The sequence below is a fragment of the Chamaea fasciata genome, unplaced genomic scaffold, assembly GCF_029207755.1.
Source record: "Chamaea fasciata isolate MVZ Bird 193981 ecotype frontalis unplaced genomic scaffold, bChaFas1.0.hap1 SCAF_20, whole genome shotgun sequence".
NCBI lineage: Eukaryota > Metazoa > Chordata > Aves > Passeriformes > Sylviidae > Chamaea > Chamaea fasciata.
The window spans coordinates 4,973,295-5,001,200 of NW_027094105.1; the positions used below are offsets into that span (position 1 = coordinate 4,973,295).

A 27,906-nucleotide genomic window follows, 5' to 3' on the forward strand; every position below is an offset into this window, starting at 1 on the left:
AAAAGATGCAGATGGAGAGGGAAAGAGCAGAGTGTGCTGAATGAGAACAGAAAAACCAGAGACAGAGGGGGCAGGGGAAGTCTGCACCCCCAGGGTGACAAGAGGACACGATCACCTGTGGAGTTGTGGCAGGTTTGGGAGTGGTTGTTGCACTGGCAGGGCTCACACGTGGTCTCATTGAACCTGTAGTAGCCCTCACTGCACCGGTCACACTTCAGGCCCGTGACACCGACTTCGCACTGGCACTTCCCAGAGCTGCAGAGGGAAAAACAAACAGTGAGATCTGGCTGTGCTGGGAGGCATCCAAGGTACAAACCTGCAGGCAGGGTTTTGGACTCCCTTTGTTTCTTTTCTTCTGTCCTGGAAGCAGGACATGAAACCCAGGGGAAACCATTTCCAAAAAGTGATGGGGAGTTCAGGAAAGTACGAGTGTCTGCCAAGCCAGTTGCCCTGACAGCAATTTCCAGCTGGGCACCAGAAATCATTGCTCATTCTAGAAAGCCTTGGCCCAGAGCCATCTCCTTGCATCAGCCCCAGCAGATGCTCCCACCAGCCCCTCTGCAGTCCCTGCTCCACCAGCACCTGCACCAGCCCTGGGTCCTGCAGGACACTGGCACACCCATGGTCACTGTGCCTGAACAGTCCCAGAGCACCCACGTGGGTCATCCTCTCTCCTCCACATCAGTGCTGAGCAGCACCTCCCAGATTTTCAATCGAGAAGACAATTCCCTGCTCACCACCTGCTCTCCTGGCTCCCCTGGGAGTTGGGGCAGCAGCTCATGTGTCCTGCTTGGCTCCAGCCAGGGTAGGTGTCAGCCACCTGCACTCCCTCCTCCTCCTCCATGATCCCGTTTATCCCTCCCACATCTCCATGGACACTTGGGCAAGGCACCTCTGTCCAGCTGAATTCTACGCAGTGAAGCCAGGGAGAGACAAGAGAGGGCTCTCCCTTTCCCAGAGAGGCTTTTCACTCCAGCTGACCGAGACAGGAGCTGTTTGCTCAGGCACAGTGTGACTGGAGGGAGGGTGGAGCACTGTGCTGTGAACACAGAGGGCATTGCTGGTGGCTGCCATGAGCAAACAAATACCAGGAGCTATAAAAAGCAAAGGTTACCCTCATTCCTTTGGCTTCCTGCACTACTCTCTCCCCACAGAGGCTTCCAAAGCTTTGCTTTCATAACAGACTTTATACATCAGCAGCATTTAGCTCAACTCTCAGAGGAATCACAGGAATGGAGAAATGCTCCTTCCCATCCCGCCCTGGGCACTGCTGGAGGTGGCTGATCCCACCAGGAATGGCCAAGCCAAGGGTCAGAGAGCAGCCGGTGCCTCTGCACATCCCCAACAGCCCAGAGGGGACCTGCAGGAACCCCTGCCCTGCTGCAGGCAACCAGGACAGCAACCAGAGGAGGTGACAAGGCTGGTGAGGGGCTGGGAACACAAATCCTGTGAGGAACAGCTGAGGGAGCTGGGGGTGTTCAGCCTGGAGAAAAGGAAACTCAGGGGTGACCTTATCACTCTCTACAACTCCCTGAGAGGCGGCTGTGCTCAGGTGGGGTTGGTCTCTCTCTCCAGGCAGCACTGACAGAAGAAGAGGACACAGTCTCGAGCTGCACCAAGGGAAATATAGGTTGGATTTTAGGGAAAAGTTTTTTACAGAAAGAGTGATAAAGTACTGGAACGGTCTGCCCAGGGAGGTGGTGGAGTCACCAACCCTGGATGTGTTTAAAGAAAGACTGGATGTGGCACTCAGTGCCATGGTTGAGGTGTTAGGGCTGGGTTGGACTTAGTGATCTTGAAGGTCGCTTCCAGCCTGGTGATTCTGTGATTCTGTGAACCCAAATAAACAGAATTTGGTCCCCTCCAGGTGATGGATTTATCTGCAGGGGAGGTGACACCACCCACAGACAGCCCTTACATGCTGCATCACCCTCTGAGCTCTCCCCTGTACAACCTCCACCCTCTTCAAACACCTTTGAAACACCTTTTAAAGTCAGCATTTCAAGGCTCACTGTGCCTCCACAAAGCTCATCCATTGTTCCCCCTCTCCTCCTGCAAAGAGTGAGCAAGGCACAATTTGCTCCTTAAAAGCCTCCAGAAAAATCTGCTGATTAAAACTAATAGATGTTTGATGCACTGATGTGTTGTTGACGTGTTGTTTTTAACTAAAAGGCAGTAGATTGCGATGTTCTGGGCAAGATGTTGCTTCTGTTAGAAATTAGCATAATTCAGTATTCTTGTTGTTTGTTTGTTTCCTTGGCAAAGGAAGAGGAACTACTCACCAAAATACGGACCTCAGCCCAAGGGGCTACACAGTTAAATAGTTGCAGAATCTGAAATCTCAAGCATATTTAATGGCCTGATTACAAGAAGAAGAAAGAAATATGATGTTTCCTTGCTCTCCAGGCCATTATCTGGAAGTGCAGCAGGCAGATGCAGAACTCAAAGGCACGCTGGTAAGCAGCTCAGCATGTTTGGCGGGTAAGCAGCTCAGTATGTTTGACTTTTAAAGAGCTTTTCACAAGACCCAACATTAATCCAGACGTTGTCACAGTGTTTAAAATAAGCGCAAACAAAAAGCAGCTTTTTTGTTATTTGCTCCTGACTGCTACTGCTATTCCTGTAAGAAGGCAGGGACAGGCAGGGATAAGCATGTGCTCTGGGGAGGAAAAACTGATGTTTAGCCTGAAAACACATCTTTGGGGATGCACCTTATGAGCAGGGTTTTGTAGGACCAGGCATTTGAGCGGCATCATCTTCACCCTCCCTGGCTTCCTCCTGGAGTTGAGAGCTCTGTCTGACTCCCTCCTGTCCCTGATCCAGCCTTTTTCTCAATGACACCATCCTCTTCCTCCCTGCTTCCACCCTGACTCCCATTTCATTCCTTTCAAGGAGGTTTATTTCCCCAATGACCCTGCTACAGCTCAATTCAGCATTTTGGGGCACAGTCCCTTGATTTTATTCGTTAGCTTAGAAATAACAGGAAAGAAAGCTTAAAAAAAAAAAAAAAGGAAAAAAGAAAGAAAAAGGACTGTTTGGAAAGTTTGGTTTGAATGCCTCTTGAGCAGACCTTTTCTCAACATGTTACACATGGCACAGAGCCAAGTCCTGCATGTGCAAGAATTAAATCACTCAGCAAATATAAAGCTTTGCCTGTGGTCATTGCTTCCACAGAATAAAGCCCCCTTACAACACTCCTTTTTATAGCTCCAGCCCAGCAAAGTCTGTCAGACACTTTTTAAAGCAAAGGTCAATGATATAAATGCATTGAAACCACCAAAAAAAAAAAAAATCCTGTTAACAGACCAATTGTGCCCATAAAAATCCAGAAATTTGAAAGAAAAGACCCACAGTTTAATACTTGCACAGTGAGAACTGAACTGCATTTTGAGCATCAGCCAAGAATTTCGTTTTGGGGGGAAGTGGGGGGAACGAGGGGGATGGGAAGAGGGAAACATTTTGATGCAGCAACATCAATTACTCAACTCCACTTCAGATGATGATTAACCCCTCTGAAGCCAGCCAATGTTCAGCTCTCACAAAGAATTGATACAAATACGTGTTGGGATAAAACCAGACTTCCAGTAACCAAAGTCTCCTGCCAGCATTTGTTTCTCCCAGTTTTTTATGAATATACTCACTCTAGAGACCGTGTAGGTGGTGTGTATCACCATCACATCATCCATCAACTTTACAGATGTTTCCTACTGATTAAAACCATCACCAGCACACGAGGCACTGGCAAAAGGAGCAGGCAGAGATTGCTGGTCAGGGCACAGCCACAGCCAAGGCTTGGATCCAGCATGGAATGATCTGACCCTCCAGGACAAGGGCCAGGTTTGGGACCCCCCCAAGCTCACCTGACCACCCTCATCCCTCAGGCTCTGGGCTCTGCCTCAGGAGACAGCCTGGGGCTGGACTAGGACACAGCCACCCCGGGCAGCAGCATTCCCACAGACATGGGGCAGGGCAGTGTAAATAGAAGCAAAGTACTGGGGCAGGGGACAGCCTACACCCCAAAATATGTCTGCAAAAGCCAGCCTGGTTTCATTCCAGTCCCTACAGCTCCCTTCCACTCCTCTCAAGGGGAAAGAGCCACAGGATCCTGGCACGTGCCAAAGGATTTGTGCCACTGGTGGCAACCAAATGTTCCCTGAGGTGGGATTTTACACAGGACTGCAGCTTTACAGGTACAGAAGTCAAGGGGACGCACCAGAGACACCCCAGCCCTCCCCTGCACACTGGTGCAGGCAGTTTTGAGCCCACTTGGAAGTGTCTGAGGAGCAGGGTACAGAGAACAGGGAACAGCCCCTGAAGCCACAGAGCATCCTGCAGGTGATTTTCTGCCAGGTCTGGTGGCTGGGGAAGGACACAGTGAGGGGATAGGCTCAGGAGCTGCACAGACTGCACAGGAACCCAAGGCCTCAGCACAAGGGGAAAAAAGCATTAAAGTATCTGTGATCTGAGACAGACCACAATGTGCAGCCACATCTGCAAGGGGTCCCCACTCCTCCTCCACACAAACATCTTGATTTTAGCAGGGACTTGACAGGCACAAGATGGATGGGAGAATGAAGGACCATGGCCTTAGGGGCTGTTGGGAGACAAGCTGTGCACAGTTAATGGTCTAACAGAAAACCCTCAGCAAGCTTCAATCATTCCTTTTCTTCCTTTTCTTTTCTTTTTCCCCAAGGAGGAGGAAGGGAGAAATTAATTTTGAATTTATTCCCTGACACCAGAAAAGCCTGGATGCCCCAGTCAGAGCCCAGGCACTCCCTGGCTATGTCAGACCCAGGCAAAACAGCACAGCACCAAGCTCCTGTACCTTTATTTTCAAAACATATGAGAAAGGTAAGAGTTTGGGGCAGAGTCAGAGAGGGAGGGAGCTTTCACGGGTCTCAGGGCTATGCCCTGCAGATGAGCCACACAAAACCTACAAGAGTTTTGCCAAATCCATTGATTGTCTCCACCTCGGAGCACAGAGCACACGCCCACACCCTGCCCAGCTCAGCATCTCCCCAGAGAGCTGGAGAGGGGCACAGTGCCCTGAGAAAGAGCAAAGTGAGGGGACACCAGCCCTTCCCTGGACATCCCCAGCTGGCATCTCCAGCTTCACCTGTGCCCTGTTCCCTGGGGAAGCCCCAGAGGCAGCAGTGCCCATCAGTCCCCCCAGCAGGGCCGGGGGTGTCCCTGGAACAGACACAATTAACAGCAGTGACAGCGCTCCCTGTGAATGAGGGAAATCACACTGAGCCACGAGCACCTTTAGAACAAACCCCATGAAAAGGCTTTGTCACACTTTGATGGGATAAGACAAAAGGATTCTGCACAAGATCAGGAGGATTCCGAAGAGATGTCTCCAAAAATGGTGCGTTCCTCCAGCGAGCCAGGCTCCTTCCGTGCTGATTTTCTGTGATGTCTGACAGCAGCCAGGGGATAAATCTCTCTTACACTTTCCTGGGCAACGTGGAAAAGTTCACATTTGAAAATTGAATGCTCCAAGACACTTGGGTGGGGAACCAACGCTGTTAACACTCAGAATCATTTAGGTGGAAAAGGCCTCCAACATCGAGTCCAACCTTTGACTGATCATCACTAGGGCACCGAGTGCCATGTCCAGTCTGTTGAACACCTTCAGGGATGGGGACTCCACCACCTCTCTGGGCAGCCCCTTCCAAGGCTTCATAACCCTTTCCATGAAAAAGTTCTTCCTGATGTCCAACCTAACCTCCCCTGGTGCAGCCTGAGGCCACGTCCTCTCACCCTGAGGATACAAGAACCCTCACAACCCACGTGCTGACTTCTGTCAGTCAGTCATTGCAATGCCAGCACGTGGGGAAGGGGACAGCAGGAAAAAGCCCCACATTGGGCTTCTCTTCCCCACTCCCTCAGCTCAACCCAAAGCTGCTGGAGGCCGGGGTGGCTCAGTGGGAGAGTCAGTGGGGCCAGGGCCAAGCCCTCCCTCTCTGAGCCCCTCTGTGGAGGGCACAAGAAGCAGAGCTTTATGGGGCCAACACTGGGCCATTGTGTGCCACATTCCTCACTCCGTGCTGGGGCACGGCAGCTGTTTTGTAGGGCAGCCCTCGATGGAGCAGGGACACTCCACAGCTCTGAAAGGCCATTCTGTAAATGTCAAAGGGCCACCTTGTCTGGCCACCGCCGCCTGCACAGCCCCAGCTCCCCCGCCAGGGAAAACTGGGAACCTCCAGCCAGGCCTGAGGAAAGGCAGGAATCCCCAGCCTGGGCTGTCTCCTCCAGGTGCCCTTGAAGGCAGGGCAGGAAAGTCCACACTGACCCTGGAGAGGGAGGGTGGATGGGGTCCTGCACAGTTCCATGAGCAAAAGCCTCACTCAGGGCAAAATCCCAACCTCAGCTGGTGGGTCCTGGGTAAACCCAGATCCCTCTGGGGATCACGTGCAGGAATGGGCCAGGGAACCTCAATGCAGAGCAGGACAATGGGGATGCCAGGGAGGTGGGGCTGCTCCCCACTGAACACATCTGTTTTGCCCAAAGTGGCCCCTCCATGCCCCAGCCCTCTGTTGGTGCCTCTGCTCAGACAGCAGAAGAAGACTCAGGGTACAAGCAGTGCCTGAAGTACACACTGGGCACCACCCCCAACCAGAATTTAACCACAAAAGCTTAAACAGCTGAGCCCAGGTTTCTTGTTGAGGGCAGTCAGTGCTTGCCAGAGCAGCAAAGTTTGCAACAGACAACACAGGATGGGCAAAGCCTGCTGGAAAATCCACAAAATAACAAGATTTCTGAGAAGCCACAATTACCATAGGGGAGATGATAACAATCCACCTTTCCCTGCTGCTGTGTCCAGTCACTCATTCCTTCCCCATTCCTGTCTGCAACCGAATAAAAATGGGTTCAGGTACTTTTACCTTCTGGTGGGGGGAGAGAGGAGGCGAGCTAATCAGATGTAAAGGATGTGAGAGGCAGGAATAGGGGAGAGATTTAGATAATTAAAGCATGCAGAAAAATAGGCTTTAACAGGGTATTCTTCTGCTTTTCTGACGTCCACATGTAATAATTTCCGCTACAAAACAAGATCTGTTCTCTGCAGAGTGATGCTGACAAGGCATTACTGCGAGATAATGAGCCACCGGTTGTGCTCATCTGATCTATAAAAGGGAGAGCAGTCTTTTTAAAGAGAAAAAGGGGGTTTGTCTGGTTTTGGGGGGTTTTTAAAGCACAAGTCCTTGAGGATATCAGCTCCCAAGGTCACATCTCCAAAGGGGAGCAGTGCCTGATGTGGTTTACTGGGCTGCTAAAATACAGCAGAATGGAAAGACAGAGCCCACGCAAAAGAGAGACATTTCAGAAGTGTGATGACACTCTGCAAACAGAAAATTAAGATTTTTATCTATGCAAAACAACTCCATCACTTCCCCCAAACATCCTCCAGGGTCTGGGATGGCCAGCAGCCCTGCAGGCTGGTGAAGCTCCACAAAAACCCTGAATTTCAATGGACCTCCATTTCCTGACCACTAAAACAACCCCACCAAATCCCACCTCACGAGGTTCAAGGTGTGTCCAGACTGTGCCACACCAGGCTGCCCCCACAGTCTCTTTGCACCTTCCCACATCCCACCAGCTCCACAATCCCAGTGTGTGGCTCTCCCTTCCCAGCTTCCCAAGCTCCCTCAGAACCCCCAGCCCTCATTCAAAGGCCTCAACAAAGCTCTTTGTCCGGGGCTGCTGACCTTCCCCTCAGCAGCCAGGCTCCTGCAAATCCCCACGAGCTGGGGGGTCACAGGATCAGCCTCTCCACACAGAAGCCCCCCACAAAGGCAGCACACAGGGATGGCCACTGCCCTTCCTGCTCCAGCCATCTACAGATGCTCCCAGGGACACTCTGCCTTCATTCCTTTTAACATGAAGACAAAGCCTGAGGTCCCCTTGGGGGGGCAAAGCAGCTCTGAATTAACACTTGGGCATTCATATGTGTGCGTTATCATTTATTTTTCCACTGGAAATGAGCGACAGGAGCTCTGTCTCACATGACTTATGCCAAGCCTGCAGCACAAGCCATGCAGGAATTGGGATCACAGGGCTGTCTCTGCAGCCAGCAATAAGGAAAAGGCTGCTGGATCAGCAAAGAAGCAGAGCACTGCACCCCTGGGCATGGGCTTTCAGCCCACAGCAACCAAAGGAGACCAGACATCACCTCCAAGCTGTCTGCTGGAGCTTCTGCTTCTCACTGCCCTTCTACTTGTGGGGAAACTGAGACACAGGCAAAGGGAGCAACTTAAATTGATCCACAGAGCCCAGCTTAACAGGGTCTGTTTGCACTAGGGACAATGGCAGCCTATGTGTATGATCAGTTTAGAGCTTTTAAGGGAACTGAGAAAACCTAACCCAGTTTAGATGGTTAACCTGGGTTTAGGTAAACCAGGTTGGATAGCAGGAAAAGGTCCCTCCCCCAGAGGGTGCTGGGCACTGCCCAGGCTCCCCAGGGAATGGGCACAGCCCCAAGGCTGCCAGAGCTCCAGGAATGTTTGGACAATGCTCTCAGGCACAGGGTGAGATTATTGGGGTGTCTGTGCAGGGTCAGGAGTTGGACTGGATGATCCTTGTGGGTCCTTTCAAGCTCAGAACATTCTGTGATTCTGTGTTCCTTAAAACCCACAGCAGCCACAGCTCTCCTCTTATTCCCTGGCACAGGTACTGGTGCATCTCTTTTCTTCCCTAGAACCAGGACAAGTTTAAAAAACAAAACCTCCCAGGAAAACAGGGAATTGAGAGCCGAACCCTTCTGCCAGGCAGCAGCATCTCATGGCAGCATCTCTGCTTCACAGCTCCACTCCCCCGTTCACATCCCAAACCCACGGGAGCACCCACACAGGGACAGCTGCTTGTGGGCTCAACACGCTGCCCCCACGGCTTCAGCAAAGGAAAAGCCACAGACTTTTCCCAAGTGCTGGGCTAGGAAAAGTTGGGATAAACACCTCAGAGGAGGTAAATCCAGGTCAGCCCTCCTGCAGATGGGCTGGGTCACACTGGGCTGCCCTGGGCCAGTGTCTGCAGTCCCACGTGGGGACGGGCAGTGCTGGCAGCAAGGTAAAAATAAACAAACCAGAAACTGTCGAGTCATCTGCCATCTCCTGCTCCCCAGGAAGGGGATGCTGCCTCAGCCAGGCTGGCCTCGTGCTGCCTGCAGTCCTGGTCCTTCCAAGCCCTCAGCCAGAGGACAGGTTTACCTGGAGAATTATCTCAGGGCGTGTTTGAAGAGCTGTGCCCGCACAGCTCCTCACGCCAGGGCATGAGGGCTGCAGAGCCAAAGGCTTCCTCAACCCAAACCTCCTTCTCCTCACCCTGCTCAGCCCAGCTCTGCTGCGCCGGCTCACACTGCTGTGACTCAGCTGGGGACACGGGTGGCACTTTGGGCAAAGTCACACAGGGCCAGAAACACCGTGAGGAGCCCCAGTGCTCCCAGTGCTGCCCTGGCTACTGGGACTGGGCACCACCAACCCCAGCCCACTCCTGCTGCCCCTGCCTTGCCTCCCTGCCCACCCTAAGGGAGCAGGAGATCGGAGTTCAGGCACAGGACTCTGCTCACATGAAGGAAAAAAGGAAAAATAATCGTACCAGGGTGCAAGGCTGGGAGATGTGTGCTGGCCAGCCCGGGCATGGTGCCCTCCTCCAGAGCACTGATCACCTTCACTCCTCCAGCAGGCTGGGAGCTTCTGCTTTCCTCAGAGGACACACAGCACAGCCTTCAACTCCAGGGGTCCAAAAGATGGTGAGAGATGCAGCTGGTGGGAGCAGCTCTTGGCTGGGGCTACATCACCAGGCACTGTCCCCACTTGTCACTGTCCCCAGAGCTGTGCAGCAGGAGCAGCCCTTCCAGCTCAGCCCCTGCACCCACGTGAGTCGCCTCATTCTCCACCACTCTGACCTTGACCATGGCCCTTGAAACTTCAGCTTCTTTCTCCACCCTTCCTCTGTGGACTGTGAACACTTCCAGGCCACAGCTATCTTTAGCAAGCATCTGCACAGCATCCAACCCAAAGAAATGTGGTTTTTTCTGAGGTTTCTAGGCGTTAACCACAGCAGGGACAATTCAATCCCCCTCTCCAAGATGTGTCAGCCCTCTCTGAGCAGCCCAAGACTCCGTCCAGCCCCACAGCAAGCTCCAGCCTGAGCCACACACAGCTTTTCATCTAACAAAAAAAAAAAACAAAACACCCCCACCAGAGCACAGAAATCCTCTGCCATCCCACAGGGGGATCTGTGTGGATCTTCCCAGATAATCAAATTTAAACCACCACCAAAACAGACCTTTGATTAGCAGCCATGGAGCCCATTCACAGCGACAGCATGTCAGGTCAATGTTCACTCCCAAAATCAACTCTGTGCCTCAGGAAAGGGATTTTTTTTAATTTTTGTTTGATGGTCTGCATTTGAGGTCTAGTTAACAAACAGGGGACTTGGGTTGCCATCTGGCCAGCCCGAGAGCGTGCTGAGAAATAATACTAATAATCATCATATGGTGGTGCTTTAAAAGGCACTTTTGTAAAAGCGTGGGCGAGCTGACTGAAACCTAAGAGGCATCTTTGTGTGCCCTGAGGGCTCGACCTTGGGGCTCTCTGCCCCTCCAATCAGCAGCCCTTAAAAAGGGTCAGAGTCCAAAAATCTCTGCTGCTGTTTCACCCACTGGAACAGTCATGGCTTTCCTCTGCAGCCTCACACAGGAATTCACTTGTGCAAGTCGAGCCAGGCTGGTGCTTTATTAAATAAATAAATAGTACAACTTACAGGATTTTCCATGTCAACAAAACAGTAGCTGATTGCTGGCGTTGGGCAATGCCTGCGTGTCTCATCCCGAGCACAGAGTGCCTGAGGGACACGAACTGCTCCTCCAGGGACTCCTCAGCAGCCACCCAGGGCTCCCAGTGTGAGAGCCAAAAACCCCATTCCTGGATTCACACACGCAGTTCCCTGCAATCCCAGCCATCAGGACAGATCCCAGTGCAGGGCTGCAGCACAGCCCTGGTGCCTGCCCTCAGCCATCCCACTGCAGGAGCTGTGCCCAGCCCTGGTGTCCACTTTAACACCACAGGAACAAGGGCAGCACCTGCCCTGCTGGCCTTTGTGTCCCACTCCATTTTCCCACACACATCACTACACACCAGGCTGCTCATCTCGCAGCCCTTCTGATGCCCCCAGCCCTATAACACAGACAACTGACCTAATTTTCCTCTTTTTGAACACCCAGAGGTCATCTCTGTCTGCAGCAAACCCCTCAGAACCGGGAAGGGAAACAGAGTGATCTCTGTTAGCAACATCCCCCCTCCCCAAATCTCCCCCCACATCTTGCCCTGTGCTGTCTCTTCTAAATGGCTGAGAAAGAGCCTCTCCCACGGCCCTCAAGGCTGGGAAGTGGTGCTGAGGAGAGGCTGGGGAGGTCCCTGCTGTTTCTGGCTCCAACCCCACCTCATTCTCCTTCACGACTCAGGGCATCTCACCCGAAGCTCCCAAGGGCGTTCCTTGGCTCGCCCCACGCAGTGAGACACTGGGAGACAGCAGACATGTCCCTGCTTCACCCACTGCCCAGGAACTCAGAGCTGGGGCAAGAATACTCCCTTCCAGTCAACCCAGTTGCTCTAGCAGCACTTTCCCTCCTCTCCCAGTTCCCAAAGGTAAGATTTATCCCATCAGCCTTTCTGCCCAGTTTGCCTTTCCAGTAGATCTGACCAAAATCACACTTTCGATTCTGTGGCAAACCCTGATGCTTCCAGGCACATCTTCCCATACCCAAAACAGACACTTAAAAAAAAAAAAACCAACAAAAAAAAAAAAAACCTTCATACTTTCCACCCCCAAGAATCACCTCTTTCAGTAAGAAGGTCACTCTCCTCAACCAGAGTGTTACTTTTGAGTTCTGAATTATCACAGCTTATGCAAGCAGAAAAATGTAGCATTGAAACAAAAAGGAAGGACATCAACAGAGGATTTGGGCGTTTGGGAAGAGATAATGTATAAAATAATTACAGGCAGCATGTCCCTGCAGAGCATTTTGACTCTGACTCAGCCCCTGCCCTGGCAGGGAACTGCAGGTGTTCAACACACGCTGAGCACAGACCCAACCCTAGAAGACAGCAGGAGCCTGGGAAGGCTGGAATTGCTGCAGAGTGGTTGCTGAGGTCTCCTCCAAGGAGAGACTTTGAAACTGGCTGTCCTCACGAGCACAAGCTGGAGGCCCAGTGGGTCAGGCTGCTGCTCAGTCTGATCCTGCAGGAGTAGAGATCCCCTGAGCTCAGGCACGGATCTCTAATGGCTGACGGATCACTGCTTGGGAAATAATTGCGTGCCAGCTTTTATAAGGCAAGATGTGAGGGTGGGTGAGGTGAAATGAAGAGGAACACATTCATTATACAAGAGCTCCAAGCATCAGCTCTGGTGACTGTAAACACCAGGCAAGGCAGGAGCTGACTCTGCTGTCGGGCCGCCGCTTCCACCCCAGTGCTCAGCAAGGGCAGAGCAAAGCTTTGCCTGCCGCTGGCATCGAACCTATCCCTTTGGAAAATAAACCTCTGCAAAGCCCCCGTGCTCCACCCCAGCCTCTGCTCCCCTCCCAGCCCAGCCCAACAGGGCCTAACAGATACACAAGGCATTAGGAGAGGTTCTGCCTCCATGCAACTCCCAAACATAAGCCAACTCCCTTGGGAGCTGCCAGGGCTTTTGCCACAACCACAGATATTTTTGTAACTCATCTCTTAAAAGAGAAAGAATAAACTTCATGAATTTTTATAAAACCAGCTTCCCTCCTGCTTATTTTTTTTCCTTTTAAACACCAGCACAGACAAGACCCGCTCTTACCCCAAACCCAGAACAACCCAAACCCGACGCCCGGCGCGCGTGGCACGCAGCGTTACTCACTGGTCACACTGGTCACTGGTGGCTCCTGCAGGGCTGCAGCTGCAGGGCTGGCACTGCTGGCCTCCCTGCTCGGGGAAGAAGCCGTGGGCACAGCTGTGGCAGCCCGGGCCCGTGTAGCCGGCCAGGCAGCGGCACTGCCCCGTCGCGCGCTCGCACCCGGCGCTGCCCACCGAGCTGCAGTTGCACAGGTCTCCTGCAAGGGAAACAGAAACAGGGGCATGGAATCACAAAGCTGCAGAATGGTTTGGGTTGGATGGGGGCTTAAAGCTCATCTCATCCCAACTCCCCTGCCATGGGCTGGAGCAGTTTCCAGGTGGGAGTGCACCCTTCACTCAGAGTGGACATCGGAAACACAGCATTTGTCGTTTGGTGATGTCTTGTTGTTTTGCTGAAGTGCTGAGCTGAGGACTTCAAGGGCTTTTTAAGACCTTATACCCATGAATAGCTTGACACCTCCAGGTTGCTCCAAGCCCCGTCCAGCCTGGCCTAGGACACTTCCAGGGATCCAGGGGCAGCCATGGCATCTCTGGGCAAGCTGTGCCAGGGCCTCACCACTCCCTCTGAACACCCCCATCATCACTTCATGGACGATTTTTGCTTCAAAATGTTGAGATGATGGAAAAAAAAAAACCACATTGGGAGCACCCTGGGGTTTGAAACACCACAGTTCATGCTTGAAATCTCTCCAACGAAGAGCCACAAGATTACGGGTATAACTATCTAAAATACAACTATACGTAGCTGTATACAATGTCTTTATGTAGATACACACACCTATCCACCCTCGTGGTTGTCTGACTCCAGGAGCTGACAAGCAATAACTGTGTAATATCAGGATAAAATCAGCAACAGGTTACAAAATCATTAATTCTAAGAGCCTCCACTCCACACCACTGGAACACACCACAGACCATACACTGACACGACAAACTGGCAGCAGCATCTCCCACTCCTGAAGAAGGGATACAGAATCCTCTGAAAATCTGCCCTCGGGGGAGCACCAAGTGCATGAAAATTACTTTTAAAGCTGTCGTAGAGCTGGAGGCAGGACAGAGATCTCCACCACCTAAAACAGACCACCCTCAGTGCTGTGGTGAGAGGGGATGGCTCTGGGGACCCAAACATGGTGTTTGGGGACACTGTATTTCCAGGGGTGCTGGAAAGAATGCACTGAACAGCTGCTTTTTTAAGAGAGAAGCAAATCTTTTGATCAAGTGATGAATTCCCAGTCCCCCTGCACGTTATTTCTCATAATACTTTAAAGCCCCAAACGCACTGAAGAGAACAACTTCTCCCTGGCAATTTGTTTCTGCCAAGAGCTTTATCTCTGTTCTTTCATTGCAAAATATTTAGTGCCTTAATAATTTAAAGTCTTTTTCTGCCAAGACTGAATTATAAACAAGGATTATTTGCAGAAATAGTGCATAAAGCATCAGGGGCTTTACACAACTGCTGGTGTTTGTTTATTGACTGAGAAGAGCCAGGGCACTTCAGGGAGAGGGGAGAGGCCAGGTCCCCATCCCAAGAAAACTCGACTTAAAGCTTTTTTCTTGTCATCCGTGTTCTTCTAACACACGAAGAAATGTGAGTTATTTAGCTTTATTACTCCACCATAGGATCCCCACAGAAGCCATGTTGTCCCTACACACCTGTGAAATTGCACCTCAATTTTCTTCAATCCAAACTACCAAATAGGACAAACACCTCAAGATCCGCAATTATCCACTTCAGCAGCCACTTCACATAACGAACTCAATTCCCAGCTCAATTATCCAAGCAGAACCATATTGATTTGGGCACTTGGGCTTCTCCCTGCCACCAGAACAGAAACCACGAAAACTTGTTGAGCAAAAAGCACTTTGGAGTTTGTCAAACATGCATCAAAACAAATTTCCCTTTCAGAACTCAGCATGTGGTGCCGTTAGACCTGCCAGACTCGATTAGGGAAAGAAAACGAGCATTGTGTCCGTTCTAACGGCACGGGAGGCACTGACAGGGCAGGTCCCACACAGGGGATGAGCTGCTCCATGAGGAGACCACCCTTGTGCTCCAGGAGGAGCCAGAGCCCCCACCTGAGACCATCCTGACACTCCAGATGGGTGTCTGGATGAAGAGGGCAGGAGTGGGGCAGTGCTGGAGGATGGTGCCCATTGGCACCATGGAGCTCTGCCCCATCACTTGTGCTCCAGCAGGACGGCAGCACTTTGAACTTGAATCTGACTTCGTAGCACGCATTGCTTTCCATCCAATGCTCCAGCCCAGCAAAACTGCCCCAGTTCAGGTCAGGCTCTGCCTCAGCTGCCAAATTCAACAGCAACTCAGACACCACTGCAACACCGTTCCCCAGGAGAGCAAAAAATGCTGCAATAATCCAAAGTAACACTGGCAAAAGCCCTTTTTGTCTGGGGACGGGTGGTTGTGCTAGTGATGGGGGCAGGAGCTGAGCCTGTCTGCTGGGAAATCACCCCAGCTGTGTGACAAGGCACAACACAGGACAGATCCAGAAGTTGTCTCCCAAAAGAGTCAATTCCTTGAAGACCCTACCTCCCCCAACCACCCCAGAGATCTTTGGGGAGGGATGGTGGTCCCAGGTAGGGGAACAGCATCCCACATGGTCCCTACCCACCCCAAATGCATCCAGCCCGGCTCACACGTGGATGCAGCCCCAAAACGCCTCTGAGCTGTGTGGGCTGGGCAGTGGAGAAGATTCAGACAGCAGCACTGACATCTGAACTCCATCATCTGGCACAGCATCGAGGTCAAGGGCTGACACGAGGATGTACCAGGCTATGAAAACCTAATTTAAAGGAGGCTTTGTTGTCCCCACAGCAGCAGGGTGGCAGAAGGCAGGAACGGGAACGCGATAAGGAACATCTGCCCCGGACTGCAGGAACACAGCAAAGAGGATGAGCACTACAGAAGAAAATTAGGGAACATTGTCCTGGCTTCAGGCCAGAGCCTGGGTTTTGCAGGCCTTTATTCAGTTTTCCAAAGCCAGTGTTTTGCTTTTGAAGATAACCTTCAAAAACACCTCACTGGGAACTTCTGTGGAGGCAAAGGAATGAACAGGGTGGATGAAGCCCAGGGCTGCCCGACTCCTGACTGCAGAGTCATGCTTGGAGGGTTGTGTTGAGGCTGGGATAACACCATCAGCAAGGGAGCCAAGGGCAAAGACCTCTCAGGGATGAGGCACTGCTCCAAGCTCTGACTCTTCTCAGTTTGCTACCCTGACTCACCCTTGCTCTGCCTCAGATTCCCCATCTCAGGGTGTTCCCCTGCCCCCCAGGGCCTCCAAGCCCTGCTTGTTTCTGCCTGTTCCCCATTGCTAAACCATCAAGGTTCCCCTTCCTTCCCCACTAGGCACTACACAACAGCCCAAAGTACATGGTGATCACAGATAAAACCCACCACCTTTGCTCGAGAAGGGACTGACAGGCATTAATCAATTAACAGCCTAATGATGTTTTGAGGTCCAAGAATAGAGGCACCATAAAAACGTGTGTCATTACCATGTTACCCTTCAAACAAACAAAAAAAAACCCAAACACTTCTCCATTCAGGAACAGTATTTCACCTTCACTGGTTGTTGCTTAGAGGAAGGTGGAGTGGAAGGAAAGGTTCCTCATTTGGGAAGCAAGGGGCACGCTGCTGTGGAGACAGATTTAATATCCAATTTCAGTTAGCCCCGACCTAAAATGGATTAATTTTTAGTACGCAAAAGCCATAGGTTAGCAATAAACTGGAGAATAGATGTTTTATATTGTATTAGATCCACCTCATGGCTGTAAATAGCACTGACACAACCAAGAACCTCCAGGTCTGAGGGTGCCCTGTGACCCCTCAGTGTGGCCACCTCCAGCTCCATGCCAGCTCCCCTGCCCACCCCTAATAAAGATCTCAGCCTCCAAATCCCAAATCCCAGCAACATCACAGCCTGTGCCAGATCCATCAAGACCCCATATCCCTTCATCTCCCATCCCCTCCTAGTACTTAAACAGGGCTTGTTCTGATGTAAAAATCCTTCCTCAAATTATTTTTTCACATCCTTTCAGCTTTGCAGTGTTTTAAGTCTTCACACGTATCAGAAGCGTGATTCCTCCTTCTTTCCAAGCCACTTAATGAATGAATAATTTAGAAAACAGGTGAAATATTTACAAAGGGTAAAGAAGCCAGCACTCTGAAAGGCACGAAGGTCTCTGTGAAACCACATTAGGTGGGGACATCCTGAACCAGTGCAAATCCTGAAGGAACTCACCTACTCCCTGGGAGCCCGTCTGGAAAACCCAAGATGCACATTTTAGGTTATAAGAACATGCAGCTGTAAGAGCAAGCTGTGGAGGCACACAGATGCTATTCATTGTCCTGCTGCAAAAGCATCCCCGAGGAGACAGACATTTTCTGTTCTCTGGACTGGATGAAGGGGAAAAAACCCAACATTTCTAACCTGGAGGTACTGTTGGGTTTTGGGGAGCCAGAGGTGCAGCCCCAGTGTGGCACATGCAGCTCTGAAACCAACACAGCCCAGTGAGAACCTCACCTCCCAAACACTCCCCAGATATCCACTGGATTTGAACCACTGCACACAACAGCATCCCATCCTGCAAAGGCTTTGTTTTCATATTCATTAAGCAGTTTTCCCTCTTCCCCGGACTTCATTCCCAAATTCAAGCCCTACCTTCTCTTCCATTTCCCCTTCTCAATCCCTCTCCAGGCACCACTCCTGACAAGACAAGGAATAAAGGGATCAGGCAGCAGGTTTAAAAATCTATCCAAGGTCATTTCCTTTCCCCTTGTAATTAAATTGTGGAACTCATTGTCAGGGGATGTTCTGGCTGCCAGAAATACCTATGGCTTCAAAGCAGGACTGGAAAAGCTCACAGAGGACAGATCCACTGGTGGCTGTTAAACACAGGGATCTGGAGGAAGCATCCTGGTGGGAAAGGCCCTGAAACTCCATCCAGAAAAGTCAGGCTCATGCCCTGTCCTCTTGGCATCTTCTTCTGGCCTTTCTTGGGTGGGTGAAGCTTTGCTCTGAGCCAGTTCTATTTTCTCCTTGTTTGCACTGCTCAGGGGTGGCAGCAGCTCCAGTTCTTCTCCCAAACACACAAATCCCCCTTTAAGAGTTAGACACTGCTCTTTCCACTGGGAATTTTCCCTCATTACAGCCAAAGGCACAGCTGTGCTGCACCACTGCTCTGCCTTTCCCCTTGCCTCTCCACAGGCTCTTTCCCTTCTCCCTGAGAAGACATTTCATCCCCTCAGTACAACCCACTGATGTGCCAAACCTCCCCCAGCAATGGGATGAGGCTCAGGACAGAGCTGTTCCAGCATGGGATGATGAGAGAAGCATGAGCCAGCTGGTAAAAGGGAAGGTCCCATCCTGCCCAGCCCCTGTAAAACAATTTCCTGAGCTCCAGCCCATCTCTTCCACGCCTCTGATGCACAATGTCAGTGTGGTCCAGTCTAGCCTGGACTGGAATTTGGGTTCAGCTCCATCACTCCTCACTTGGGTACAGCTCTACTGATGCTCTGAGTGCAGGAGTTGTCATCCCAGTGCAAGGATGCTTTGGCCCCCAACCATCCCCCACAGCCTAGCGGAGTTCTGTCCCAGGAAGCTGAGAAACATCCGCCATGGGCTAAGAGCTCCTGCAAGAACAGGCCAGAGAGGAGCTGATGCATTGTAGCTTCCCAAAGAGAGTTCTGTCAAGTCCCAGGGCTCATTCCCATCCAGACAGCACTCAGCGCAAAATAAGAGTCAACTCTTGCGTCACCAAGGTGCGTTAAAGTGCTCAGACCTGTAATTTACTCTCACCTGAGGCTACAGGGCAAAGCCAAAGTGGTAGGAAGAGTATCTCTGCCTACGCCCCCCCCCCCCAAAAAAAAATTTATATACATGTAGGAGTGTAGTTTTTTATTTTGCATTACTTTATTACCGAGTGCACCACATTCTGGGCACTTAGAGCCTCCATCAAGCTCCAGGCTCTGCAGAGCAAGGTGCTGATGGTGAAGAGAACTTCATTCACATTAATGCTGCTAAGAGTGTTACAGAGTCACTTGTGTTGTTCCAAAAAAGGCTTTTCCAGGTCAACAAGGGGGAAAAGACAAGAATTTCTCGATGCATATACATCACTTGTAATGTCATTAGGAGATTAAACACATCTGTCGAGGAATATTTGATCAGATTAAATCTCTCACTTATCACTTGGAAAGAAGTACAAAGCCAAGGTCCCAACTGCTGGGGTCACCAGCAGCTGCACAAGCCCCTTCCATCAGCCTGAAGCAGACAGGTTTGGGGCTACAGCCAAACTCCAGCTCAGCCTCAACTGTGTCAGTCCCCTGCCTTTCCAAAGGAATGGAGCATCCCTGCCCACCACAGCTCACAGCCCTCCTGCCTCCCCAGCCATGAGCAAACCCCAGACCCTCCCCAAAGGCAAAGGCTGCTCACTCCCTGGGACTGGTCATTTCTATTCCTTCCCTGCACCTGCAGTGGAACCTGCAGGCATGTGGCTTCTGAGGAGTTCCTGAAAGCTCCTCCACACAGAGCAATTTTGTTGCTTTTTCCTCCTTTTTGATGCTAAACAAGCCAGAAACCTGTGCACAGAGCTTTGAACCTGCTCGTTCCCCAGTAAACCTGCATCAAAAGTCAGACTCACAGGTGTAAAGCTGTCTTGGGAAACTAAAGGATAAAGCCCTGTAAACATCAGGGGGGGAAAAAAATGGATTCTTATTAACTCGGTATTCCTCCTGCACTGGGAGATCCCCAGCTCACAGTTCTGCTGGAGCACAACACCTAAGGAGCTCCCACGGATGGGACGAGGAGATGTCAGGAGAAGCAGGAGGGGTCCTGGAGTAATTAAGATCCAGGTTATAAGGCAGGAAAGCTGTGCAGGGGGGATTACACAGCTGCAGCTGAGGAATTATTCATTCCTATATAACAATAAGTTTCCACAGGCAGACAAACCCTCCGGGGTCTCTTACGAAGCAGACTGCGCACAAAGAGGAATGTGGCCCTAAAATGTTTATGATACAAGAAAGCTACAGTAACTTCAAACAGACCAAATACATACTTGAGGATTAAAACCTCCACAGTTAAAAAAAAAATTGAATCCAAGCCTTTTAATTAATTTAAAAATAGTTTTGTTGGCGTTCTACTTTAGTTGATTAGATTTTCCCACTAATATTTCCACAAACGTCTGCAGCCATATAAATATTCCATGTTTCTGTTTGAAAACCCCTGTTACTTTTTACCACCCAGTGTGTGACACAGCCAGCCCAGCCCCGGGTTTAGAGATAAACAGGGTGAAAACTAACTTTGGCCAACACCTCCCCAGCAGCACACAGAGTCCTGGCAGCTCATACCCTCCTGACAGATACACCAGCGTGGCACCTCTCAGGAAACTGAGTTGTTTTGTCAGCAAAATGCTTCCACTGGAAGATCAAGACACCTCACACGGGATGGGGCTGGGAATTTATGGGCAGATTCCAATTTTAGTCTCCATCGACCACGGTCTAGCAGAGAAAGGGATTATGAAGAGCTGCATGAATAATATGAACTATAATCATCTGTTGAAGGCTCTGCCTGCTCCGATTCCTACAAAAAGTAATTAAACTCACAAACTTTGCTCGGTGCTTTGGGGAGTTGCAGCTAATGAGTGAACACGTTAATTTATGGGAGATTTAAGGCTCTTCAGAGAAAACCCTCAGCAGGAATCGTCCTTCCAACTGTTTGTGTTTGGGCTGTAAAGTTGTGCTGTGTGAATAACCAGCAAGAAAACAGAGATGAGCTGGGGGACGAGCTCGGGTAACATCCCTTGATCACATCCTACCCTCCCAGCGGGGCTCCCAGTGACTCCTCTGGGCAAGACCAGGGAGAACAGGGTCAAACCTTCCGTTTGTGTAACAGCCGGGTTTGCTGCTCCCACTCATTTGCTGAGAGGGAAAACGTTCTGTTCCTGCAGATCCCAGGCAGGAGCAGGTGCAGCAGCACAGCCCTGCCTTCCCAGGGATGCAGCAGAGCAGGGACTTTGTCCAGCCTGCAAGGAACTGATCTGGCCAGCTGCACGTTTGTCTGACACAATTAAACTGCTTCAAACCGAAACCCATTGCTGCAAGGCATGCGGCCTCCCAGAGCCTTCTCCCCTCCGGACCTTGCCTGCAGATACAGCAGATCCTCCTCTCCAGAGTCACTGCAATTAACTCCTCATGCTCCCAGTGTCAACCTCAGCTTTGGCAGGACTGGGTGTAACCTCCAACCTCCTCCTTCCAGAGCCAGCTTGGTGCTGAGCAGCCAGTGAATACTCAACCCGAGATCCCCGTGGGTGCAGCTGAGCAGGGTTTGTGTCATCCCCAGCCACGGCTCACCCCGCCTTGGGAGAAGAAAAGGGAATGGCCAAGTCCAGGCTGCTGCAAAGGCAGTTTTTGTTTAGTACAGAAATCAGAGTAGGTGGTAACATGTCTGCCTCAGTGCCATCAGCTGCTGGAGGGAGGGGAGCTGGTGAGGACGGTGAGAGCCTCCATCCCTCCATGCAGGTACATCATGTACAAGCTGCAGGGCTTGGATCTCCTGGGAGGTTTCCCAGGGAGGTGGCAAACACACAGGGCAGATCTCACTGCAAAACGCAGCCCTTTTCTTCTTGCCAAGTCACAACCCAATTTCTTCACACCAGGTGTAGCCACGGTGTAACCAGGTCCTTCACTGGTGTGTGGAGGGAGCTGCAGTTTTGCCTCCTTCACCTCGGGCAAAGCTACCAAAGCTCAGCCCAGCCTGGGAGGAATGTGGGAAGAAGTTATCCTTCCTTTCTCCCTCTTACACGGGGAGGGAAGACAGAAAAAAGCAAGGAGATGCCAACAGCAACGGCACAGCCTACCCATAATTCAGTATAAAAATGCTTGGAAGTGCATCCTCCCCCAGCAGAGGCAGAGGAGTGCTCTGCATCTCCTGCTCCCTGCTCTGGGGCACACAAAACCCCTGGGATGGTCTCCACCTTTAGGGGCAGCACAAGCATCAGGCTCAGGTTTCTCTCCCAGCACGCAGGAGTGATTTTTAAACTGCTCTAATCATTCCCCAGGCCAAGAGATGCACTCAAAGGGAGACTCTGGACACCCACAAGAGGTAGAAGACGGAGCAAGGAGGGGGTCACACTGCTGTGAGATTAAATGTTCTCCACACAGGAAAGGGGCCCATCGTTCATGGCTCGGCACACAGGCCGCAAGAGGCGTTTTTAAAACTTTTTTTACCTTTTTTTTAAATGAGAAAGAGAAGGAAGACTTGCTTTGGAGGGTTTCAGGCTATTTTATGTCTAAGCCTGTGGCGAAAATCTGGAATGAAAACTTTCATCAGTAACTCCAGCAGGTGCCCAGGGCAGTTCCTTTCAAGATTCAGCTCCTCCAGCCGAGCAGCAAAGGGACAGACCCGTTAACAAAGGCTCCTTTTATCCACGGTGTTAATAAACACTAACTGAAAGTGTTAATAAAAAGAAGCTTTCCAGAGCCTGAGCTACGACCCCAGTTTGTCTCAGCTCTTTGCATTTTCAAGCTCGGAGATGAAGCAAAGCCCCAACGAATCCCAGGATTCATTCCCAATACACATTCCTAATTCTTCTCCTACTCTAAACAAACACATTTAAATGCAGACTTTTATTCATCACAGCAGCAAAGTATCTTTGTTCCTCTCTCACTCACTTTAAAGGCCATGCAAAAGAAGGGAGACTAGAGAAGAAAACTCTTTGACAGCCTGCAGCCAGCAAGTCCTGCTCCTCTCATTGCTCCCGAGCTTGGTTCCAAGTTTAATAAAGGTGTTTTGTCTCCTTGCTTAATAAGTGGAATTACCATAGCAGAAAGCCCAGCGGGGGAAAGGGATAGCACAGAGCATGAGTAATCACAACTGGTTTCGGGCAGGTTTTGCCATTTGGGTCCTGTTTCAAGGTTATGATGACATAGTGTTATGTATGGGCTGGTTTGGAGTTACCAGAGCTCCTGCCAGACAAGGAGTTGTAAGTTACAACGTGCTGCGAGCAGGGAGAGCTGCTGGGACAGAGCAGGGAAAATGTCATCAGAGCTGGGAAGTTTCCTGTTCCTTAAGTTTTATTCCCTTATTTTATACTGCAGCCTCTCACTTGCCCTGCTGTACTTTGCACAGGACACAGTGATGCCTTTACCTCCAGCTCACAGCGAGTGACTTAAATTCCCACATTCAGAACTTGTTTCACACCTTTGCTCTCACCCAGCACCTGCCAAACTGGGTCACAGATACTGCAGCCAGACAAAATTTGTTGGCAAATCCATGGAGGAGAAGCCAAGCTTTCAAAGAGGGAACTGATATGGGTCAGGACACGTCATGGAAAAAGACACCTGGATGGAGAAAGTCATCACTTATCACTGGAAACTGGGGACTGCAGCAGATCCAGTATCATCTGCTGAGGGGGAGCAGCCAGCATGGTGCAGCTCAGCTGTACCCCAAAACTTCCTCCAGCAACTTGCAGCCATGCCATGAATTTAAAGAGCATCAATCCCCCCTGCACAGAGAGCAGGGGCAGAGCCCACCTGCAGGGCTTTGAGGGCAGCTGCCTGCCCCTGCCTCCCCTCACCTCTGCTCTGAGCCCCAAGCCCTGCAGCAGGTGAATGACTCCAATCAGGGCTGAACATCAGCTTTTCATTCCTCTCTCCTTAGTCACTGTGGATGGACACTGCAGCTCCATCCAGCCCCAGCTCCTCAGCCACGAGGTATTTTTACCTGCATTTATTTCCAGCAATAGCTCTCCTACCAAAGGGAAATGTTTCCATTAAACAGCACAAGTTCAGCAACCACAAACAAACAGTAACTTAAAGCCTAAGCCAATTCTCTGAAACCTCCACAATAAATACCAGGTCATCCAGGGAAGTGCAACAGGGAACAGCCCCGTCCCACAGAACACCCAAATCCCCTGTAAATAGGCAAAACCCATAAAAGTGTGACGGGAAGGATGGAGGCAGCCAGGCACAAGGGTTTCAGGCTCCCTGTGCAGCATTCCCCATCTCACCCACAGCTCAGGCACTAAGCTGAGACCGAGTCTGAGCCAAAGCAGTGATTTGCAGAGTCAGAGCTGAGCCCTCCAGCATCACCAAGGGGGAATTACCCTCGGCAACAGCAGCACACTCAGTCTGGGGCTGGCAAAACCAAGCCTGATGCCAAGCCAAAGAAATGCTCAAAACCACAGAGCTTCCTCTGCAGCCAATGGGTCAGCTAGGAGAAGTTTGTTGACATTTCTATCTTGACCATTTCCTCATTTTTGAGGGCTTCATAATGACTGTTTTGGCATTGCAAGAGGAGGAGCGGTGCCTCCTCTTCCACCAGTTCTTCTGTCAAAAACAAACACGGTGAAAGGAGGATCTGAGTCCCACCTGCAAAGAGGCATCCAAAATCCTACCAAACCCAGGGAGCTGCTGGTACCTGACACAGCCCTGAGACTCTGCTCTGACAGGGCCAATGCTGCACCCAATGAAAATATAAATGTATCAGCTGGAATTACAATACACAGGTGGGAGAGATGTCAGCTCTCAGGTGAAGTTCATGTACATCCTGACAGTGGGGCACAGGGGATCCTCTGACAGGGATCACAAAATGATGGGTGGTGAAGAAGAGAGAGTATCAACGCTCCAGTCCATAAACTTGAACTTGCCATCCACACACCTCCTGGAAAGCATTTAAGGGGTTTGTAAACGAAAAATCAGGGATAGCCACTGCTCCAGGCATCCCCTGACACCAAACTGAGGTGCTGGAGGGAAGGCTCTGTCCTGTCATTGTACCCATCCCAAACAGCTCGCTGCCTTCCACAGTGAAGTCAGTATCACCCCTTGTGACTGACTGTCCCTTCAGAGACGGGTCCATTTGTTGTTTATCTTTCATTTTAAATGGATCAGACATGTACAAAAGCCTCCCTCGAAAAGGAACAACCAAGATGTGAAAAGGATGGGAAGATTCAACTGCCAGGCGTCAGCACTAATCCACGTCAAAGGGCACGCTGTCAACAACTCACTGTAAACTTCCAGGAGGAAAAAAAAATGCTCAGAATAAAATAGTCCTAAGACCAGATAAATGTTTGTCATTCATTATCTGGAGTCAAACTTGGATTTCTCAACAGCACAGCCAAGCCAAAGCAAGCACATTAACAAGAGAGGATCTTTTCCAGGGAGCTACATGCCAGGCGTGCAGCCTGCCCTTGAAGGGAGCAAGGCTGGAGGCAGGTGAAGGCTCTGTTTGCCTTTCTCTGATAACAGGTATTTAGTTTTTTACGTCACTTCGCTTTATCGTGGCCTGAGACCTGGCCAGCTCCACCTCCCCATCTGCTCCCTGTGCCAGCTGGTCCTGTGGCCCAGGGGATGCTGAGGCAGCCACAGTGATGCCACACAACCCAACAGCTCCCCAGAGCCAAACTGGGGCACCCCCAGCCCTGCCCAGGAACTGGGGGGCATTGCTGGAAAACCCCACAGGGCAGAGCTTAACCTGACATGGATGTTCCCAGGGAGGGGAGTGCTGGGAGCACTCATGTCCAAGTCATGTGGGGAGCTGGAAAACGTGGCAAATTCCCCCCCAGATCCTTCCTCCAGTATTGGGACTGGGAAAAAAAACCCACTGGCCTTGGCAGGGAAGGGCAGAGCACAAGCTGGGGAGGCTCCAGCAAAGACACTGCTGTGCTGGCAGCAGGTGAGCAAACACCCAGTCCAGGGAGGAGCCACCAGGTCGGCGTGCTCCATTTCAACTCCAATCACCTTCCAGCTTGGACAAACCACTGGAGCACATCCTCCTTGGGCTCCCCTGGGGTTCCTAGTTGCACTCAGGCCAGCTTCCCACAGAGCAGGCTGCAGTTTGGGGTGGGAAGGGGTGCATGGCAACACCTCCTCCCACCCCACAGGCCCTGCCAGCCGGGCCATTGTGCAAGTTCTGTGCCCTGTCCCCATCCAGGAGCGCTCCGAACCTGCAGCACGGTGAAGGTGTGGGTGCCTCTGCCCCATCAGTCACACACCCACCATCTAGATGTCTTTTGGGGCCTTATCCCTAAATCCTGCCTGCTCCCCCAGAGCCCAATATGGTGCCTCCAGCCTGGTTTTTCCCCCCAGATAACTGCTCGAGTGAGCGTGTCTATTTTGGGGCAGAGAAAGAAGACCCTAAAACCCAGTCTATAATGTTTGCTTTGTGATAAAAGGCAAGAGCTTTAGCTAGCAGAAAAGAAATATATATAAAATATATACATATACCTATATCTTTTTTTTTTAATAGAGGGAAGGAAAATGGAATCATTGAAGTTTTCATAGCCCAAGGAACTTTGAAAAATTTGGAGGGAAGGAACAGAACATTAAGTTTAAACTGTTTTCAATGGAAAAGCCCATTAAAGGAAACGGATCTTTTGCAGAAAGATATATATTTTGCTGATTTTGACACAAACGACTGCTCAGAGGAGGGGAAGAAAAGCTTTCATTTGAAGGTTTTGAGCATTGCTTTTGCACCTTTACAGCACTGCTCATGAAAGCATCCTCACAAACCTGTTATTGCTGGAACACAGCATGCTCAGGGAGAAGACAGATCTGACCACGTGCAGGGCAGGGCTTTGGAGACAACCCTTGCCTGTGCCATGAAAATGAGCAGTTATTACAAAAAGCAGGAGAAAAAAAATATATGTTAAAAAAAAAATCATCAACTTCCTTCCCTTCCACCAGGCCCTTGGGAAAGGGAAATGCTGATCCTCCAGCTCACAGATGGTTCTCCTGGAACAACCTCCTGGTTTCCACCCCGTCAGCCACATCGAGTGCTGGGGGTGGATTTTGGAGGAGGGATGAAGGACATCAGCCTCCCTCCTGCACGTCAGCACAGCAGCACTGCACATGCCATGGGATGCACCATGGATGCAGTGGGTATCTCCTGGGATGAAACATCAGCTTTGCCCACAGATCCCTCCCCTGCACGACCATATCTCACACCGCAGGAGAGGAAGCTGTGGGTCGAGCACACACATCCCTGACAATTAAAGTCATCTTCTTAATATCCACCAGCCCCAGCCATCCTGTGACAGGCCACAGAAAAGATGAATTACACCCTGGCCAGTTTAGACTGGTTTTCTTCTCATTCAGATGCTACTGGACTCGAGTCCCATTTGGTGACAGTCAGAGTCTCATTCAGCAAGGAAGGATTGAGCATCACATAAAAGGTTGTTGTTCCACCTTGTATCTCCTCAAAATTTCCCACAACTGTACACACAGGGATGAATTTAGAGTAATGTCACCAACAACGTGCTCAAATTAATTGCAATAAAGTGTAAGTGCTCCGCGTGGCAGGCAGAGCCCTGCTGGGGAAAACGACCTGTGAAAGCTGAAAAAAGCAGCCCACCATGAGACCACTGGGAGGAGGAAAAAAAAAAAAAAGGCAACAAAACAAACAGTCCATTTCAATCTCCTTTTCATAAAGAGCCAAAATGAACCCAGGAACACATCAGAGAATAATCATTTAGCACAGATCAAACAGGAGAACTAGCATATTAAAAATACATGCAGCATTAATCAGCTACACAGAGTTATGTGCCATCATTTCCATAAATAATACAGGATCAAAGCAGCCCAAGCAGCACTATCAGTTAATACAGTCAGCCAGTCAGTCAAAATAGAGTAAAGCTGCCTGAAAACTGTGGCTGTATAATTTGCCAGGAATAAAGCAGATTCATCTGAGAAGTGGCACGACCAGTTAAACAGGTAAAGGTTACCAGCAGCCTCGTCATTAGAGGGAGGTGATGCCACAAAGGAAGAAAAAAATAAAAAAAAAGAAGGAATGAAAGGTCAATGCAGCCCCAACAAATTATTTAAAAAAAAAATACCCATAAACCTTGGGGAATATCCCTCTATCTTGTCTAACCCCAAGAAAGGCCAAGGTGTGGGGGTCAGGTGGGAGAGGACTGACCCTGCTGGGAGCATCCCCTGGAGCAGGGCTGAGCCATGGGGTGCAGCCCACCCAGAGCCCCTTCTCCAGGGCTGGGGCAGTGCCAAGGGGCTCCC

The 27,906-nt window shown here is 50.7% G+C and overlaps 1 protein-coding gene across 1 annotated transcript in view; it reads right to left on the minus strand.

The window, feature by feature from the left end:
• The window catches only part of MEGF9 (multiple EGF like domains 9), a 48,976-nt gene that overhangs the window by 13,092 nt on the left and 7,978 nt on the right, over positions 1–27,906 (minus strand). Inside the window, exons 2-3 of the mRNA XM_066201122.1 lie at positions 12,889–13,081; positions 116–255 (exon numbers count right to left, since the gene is read on the minus strand). Coding sequence (XP_066057219.1) covers positions 116–255; positions 12,889–13,081 — 333 coding nt within the window. The remainder of the gene's footprint in view (positions 1–115; positions 256–12,888; positions 13,082–27,906) is intronic.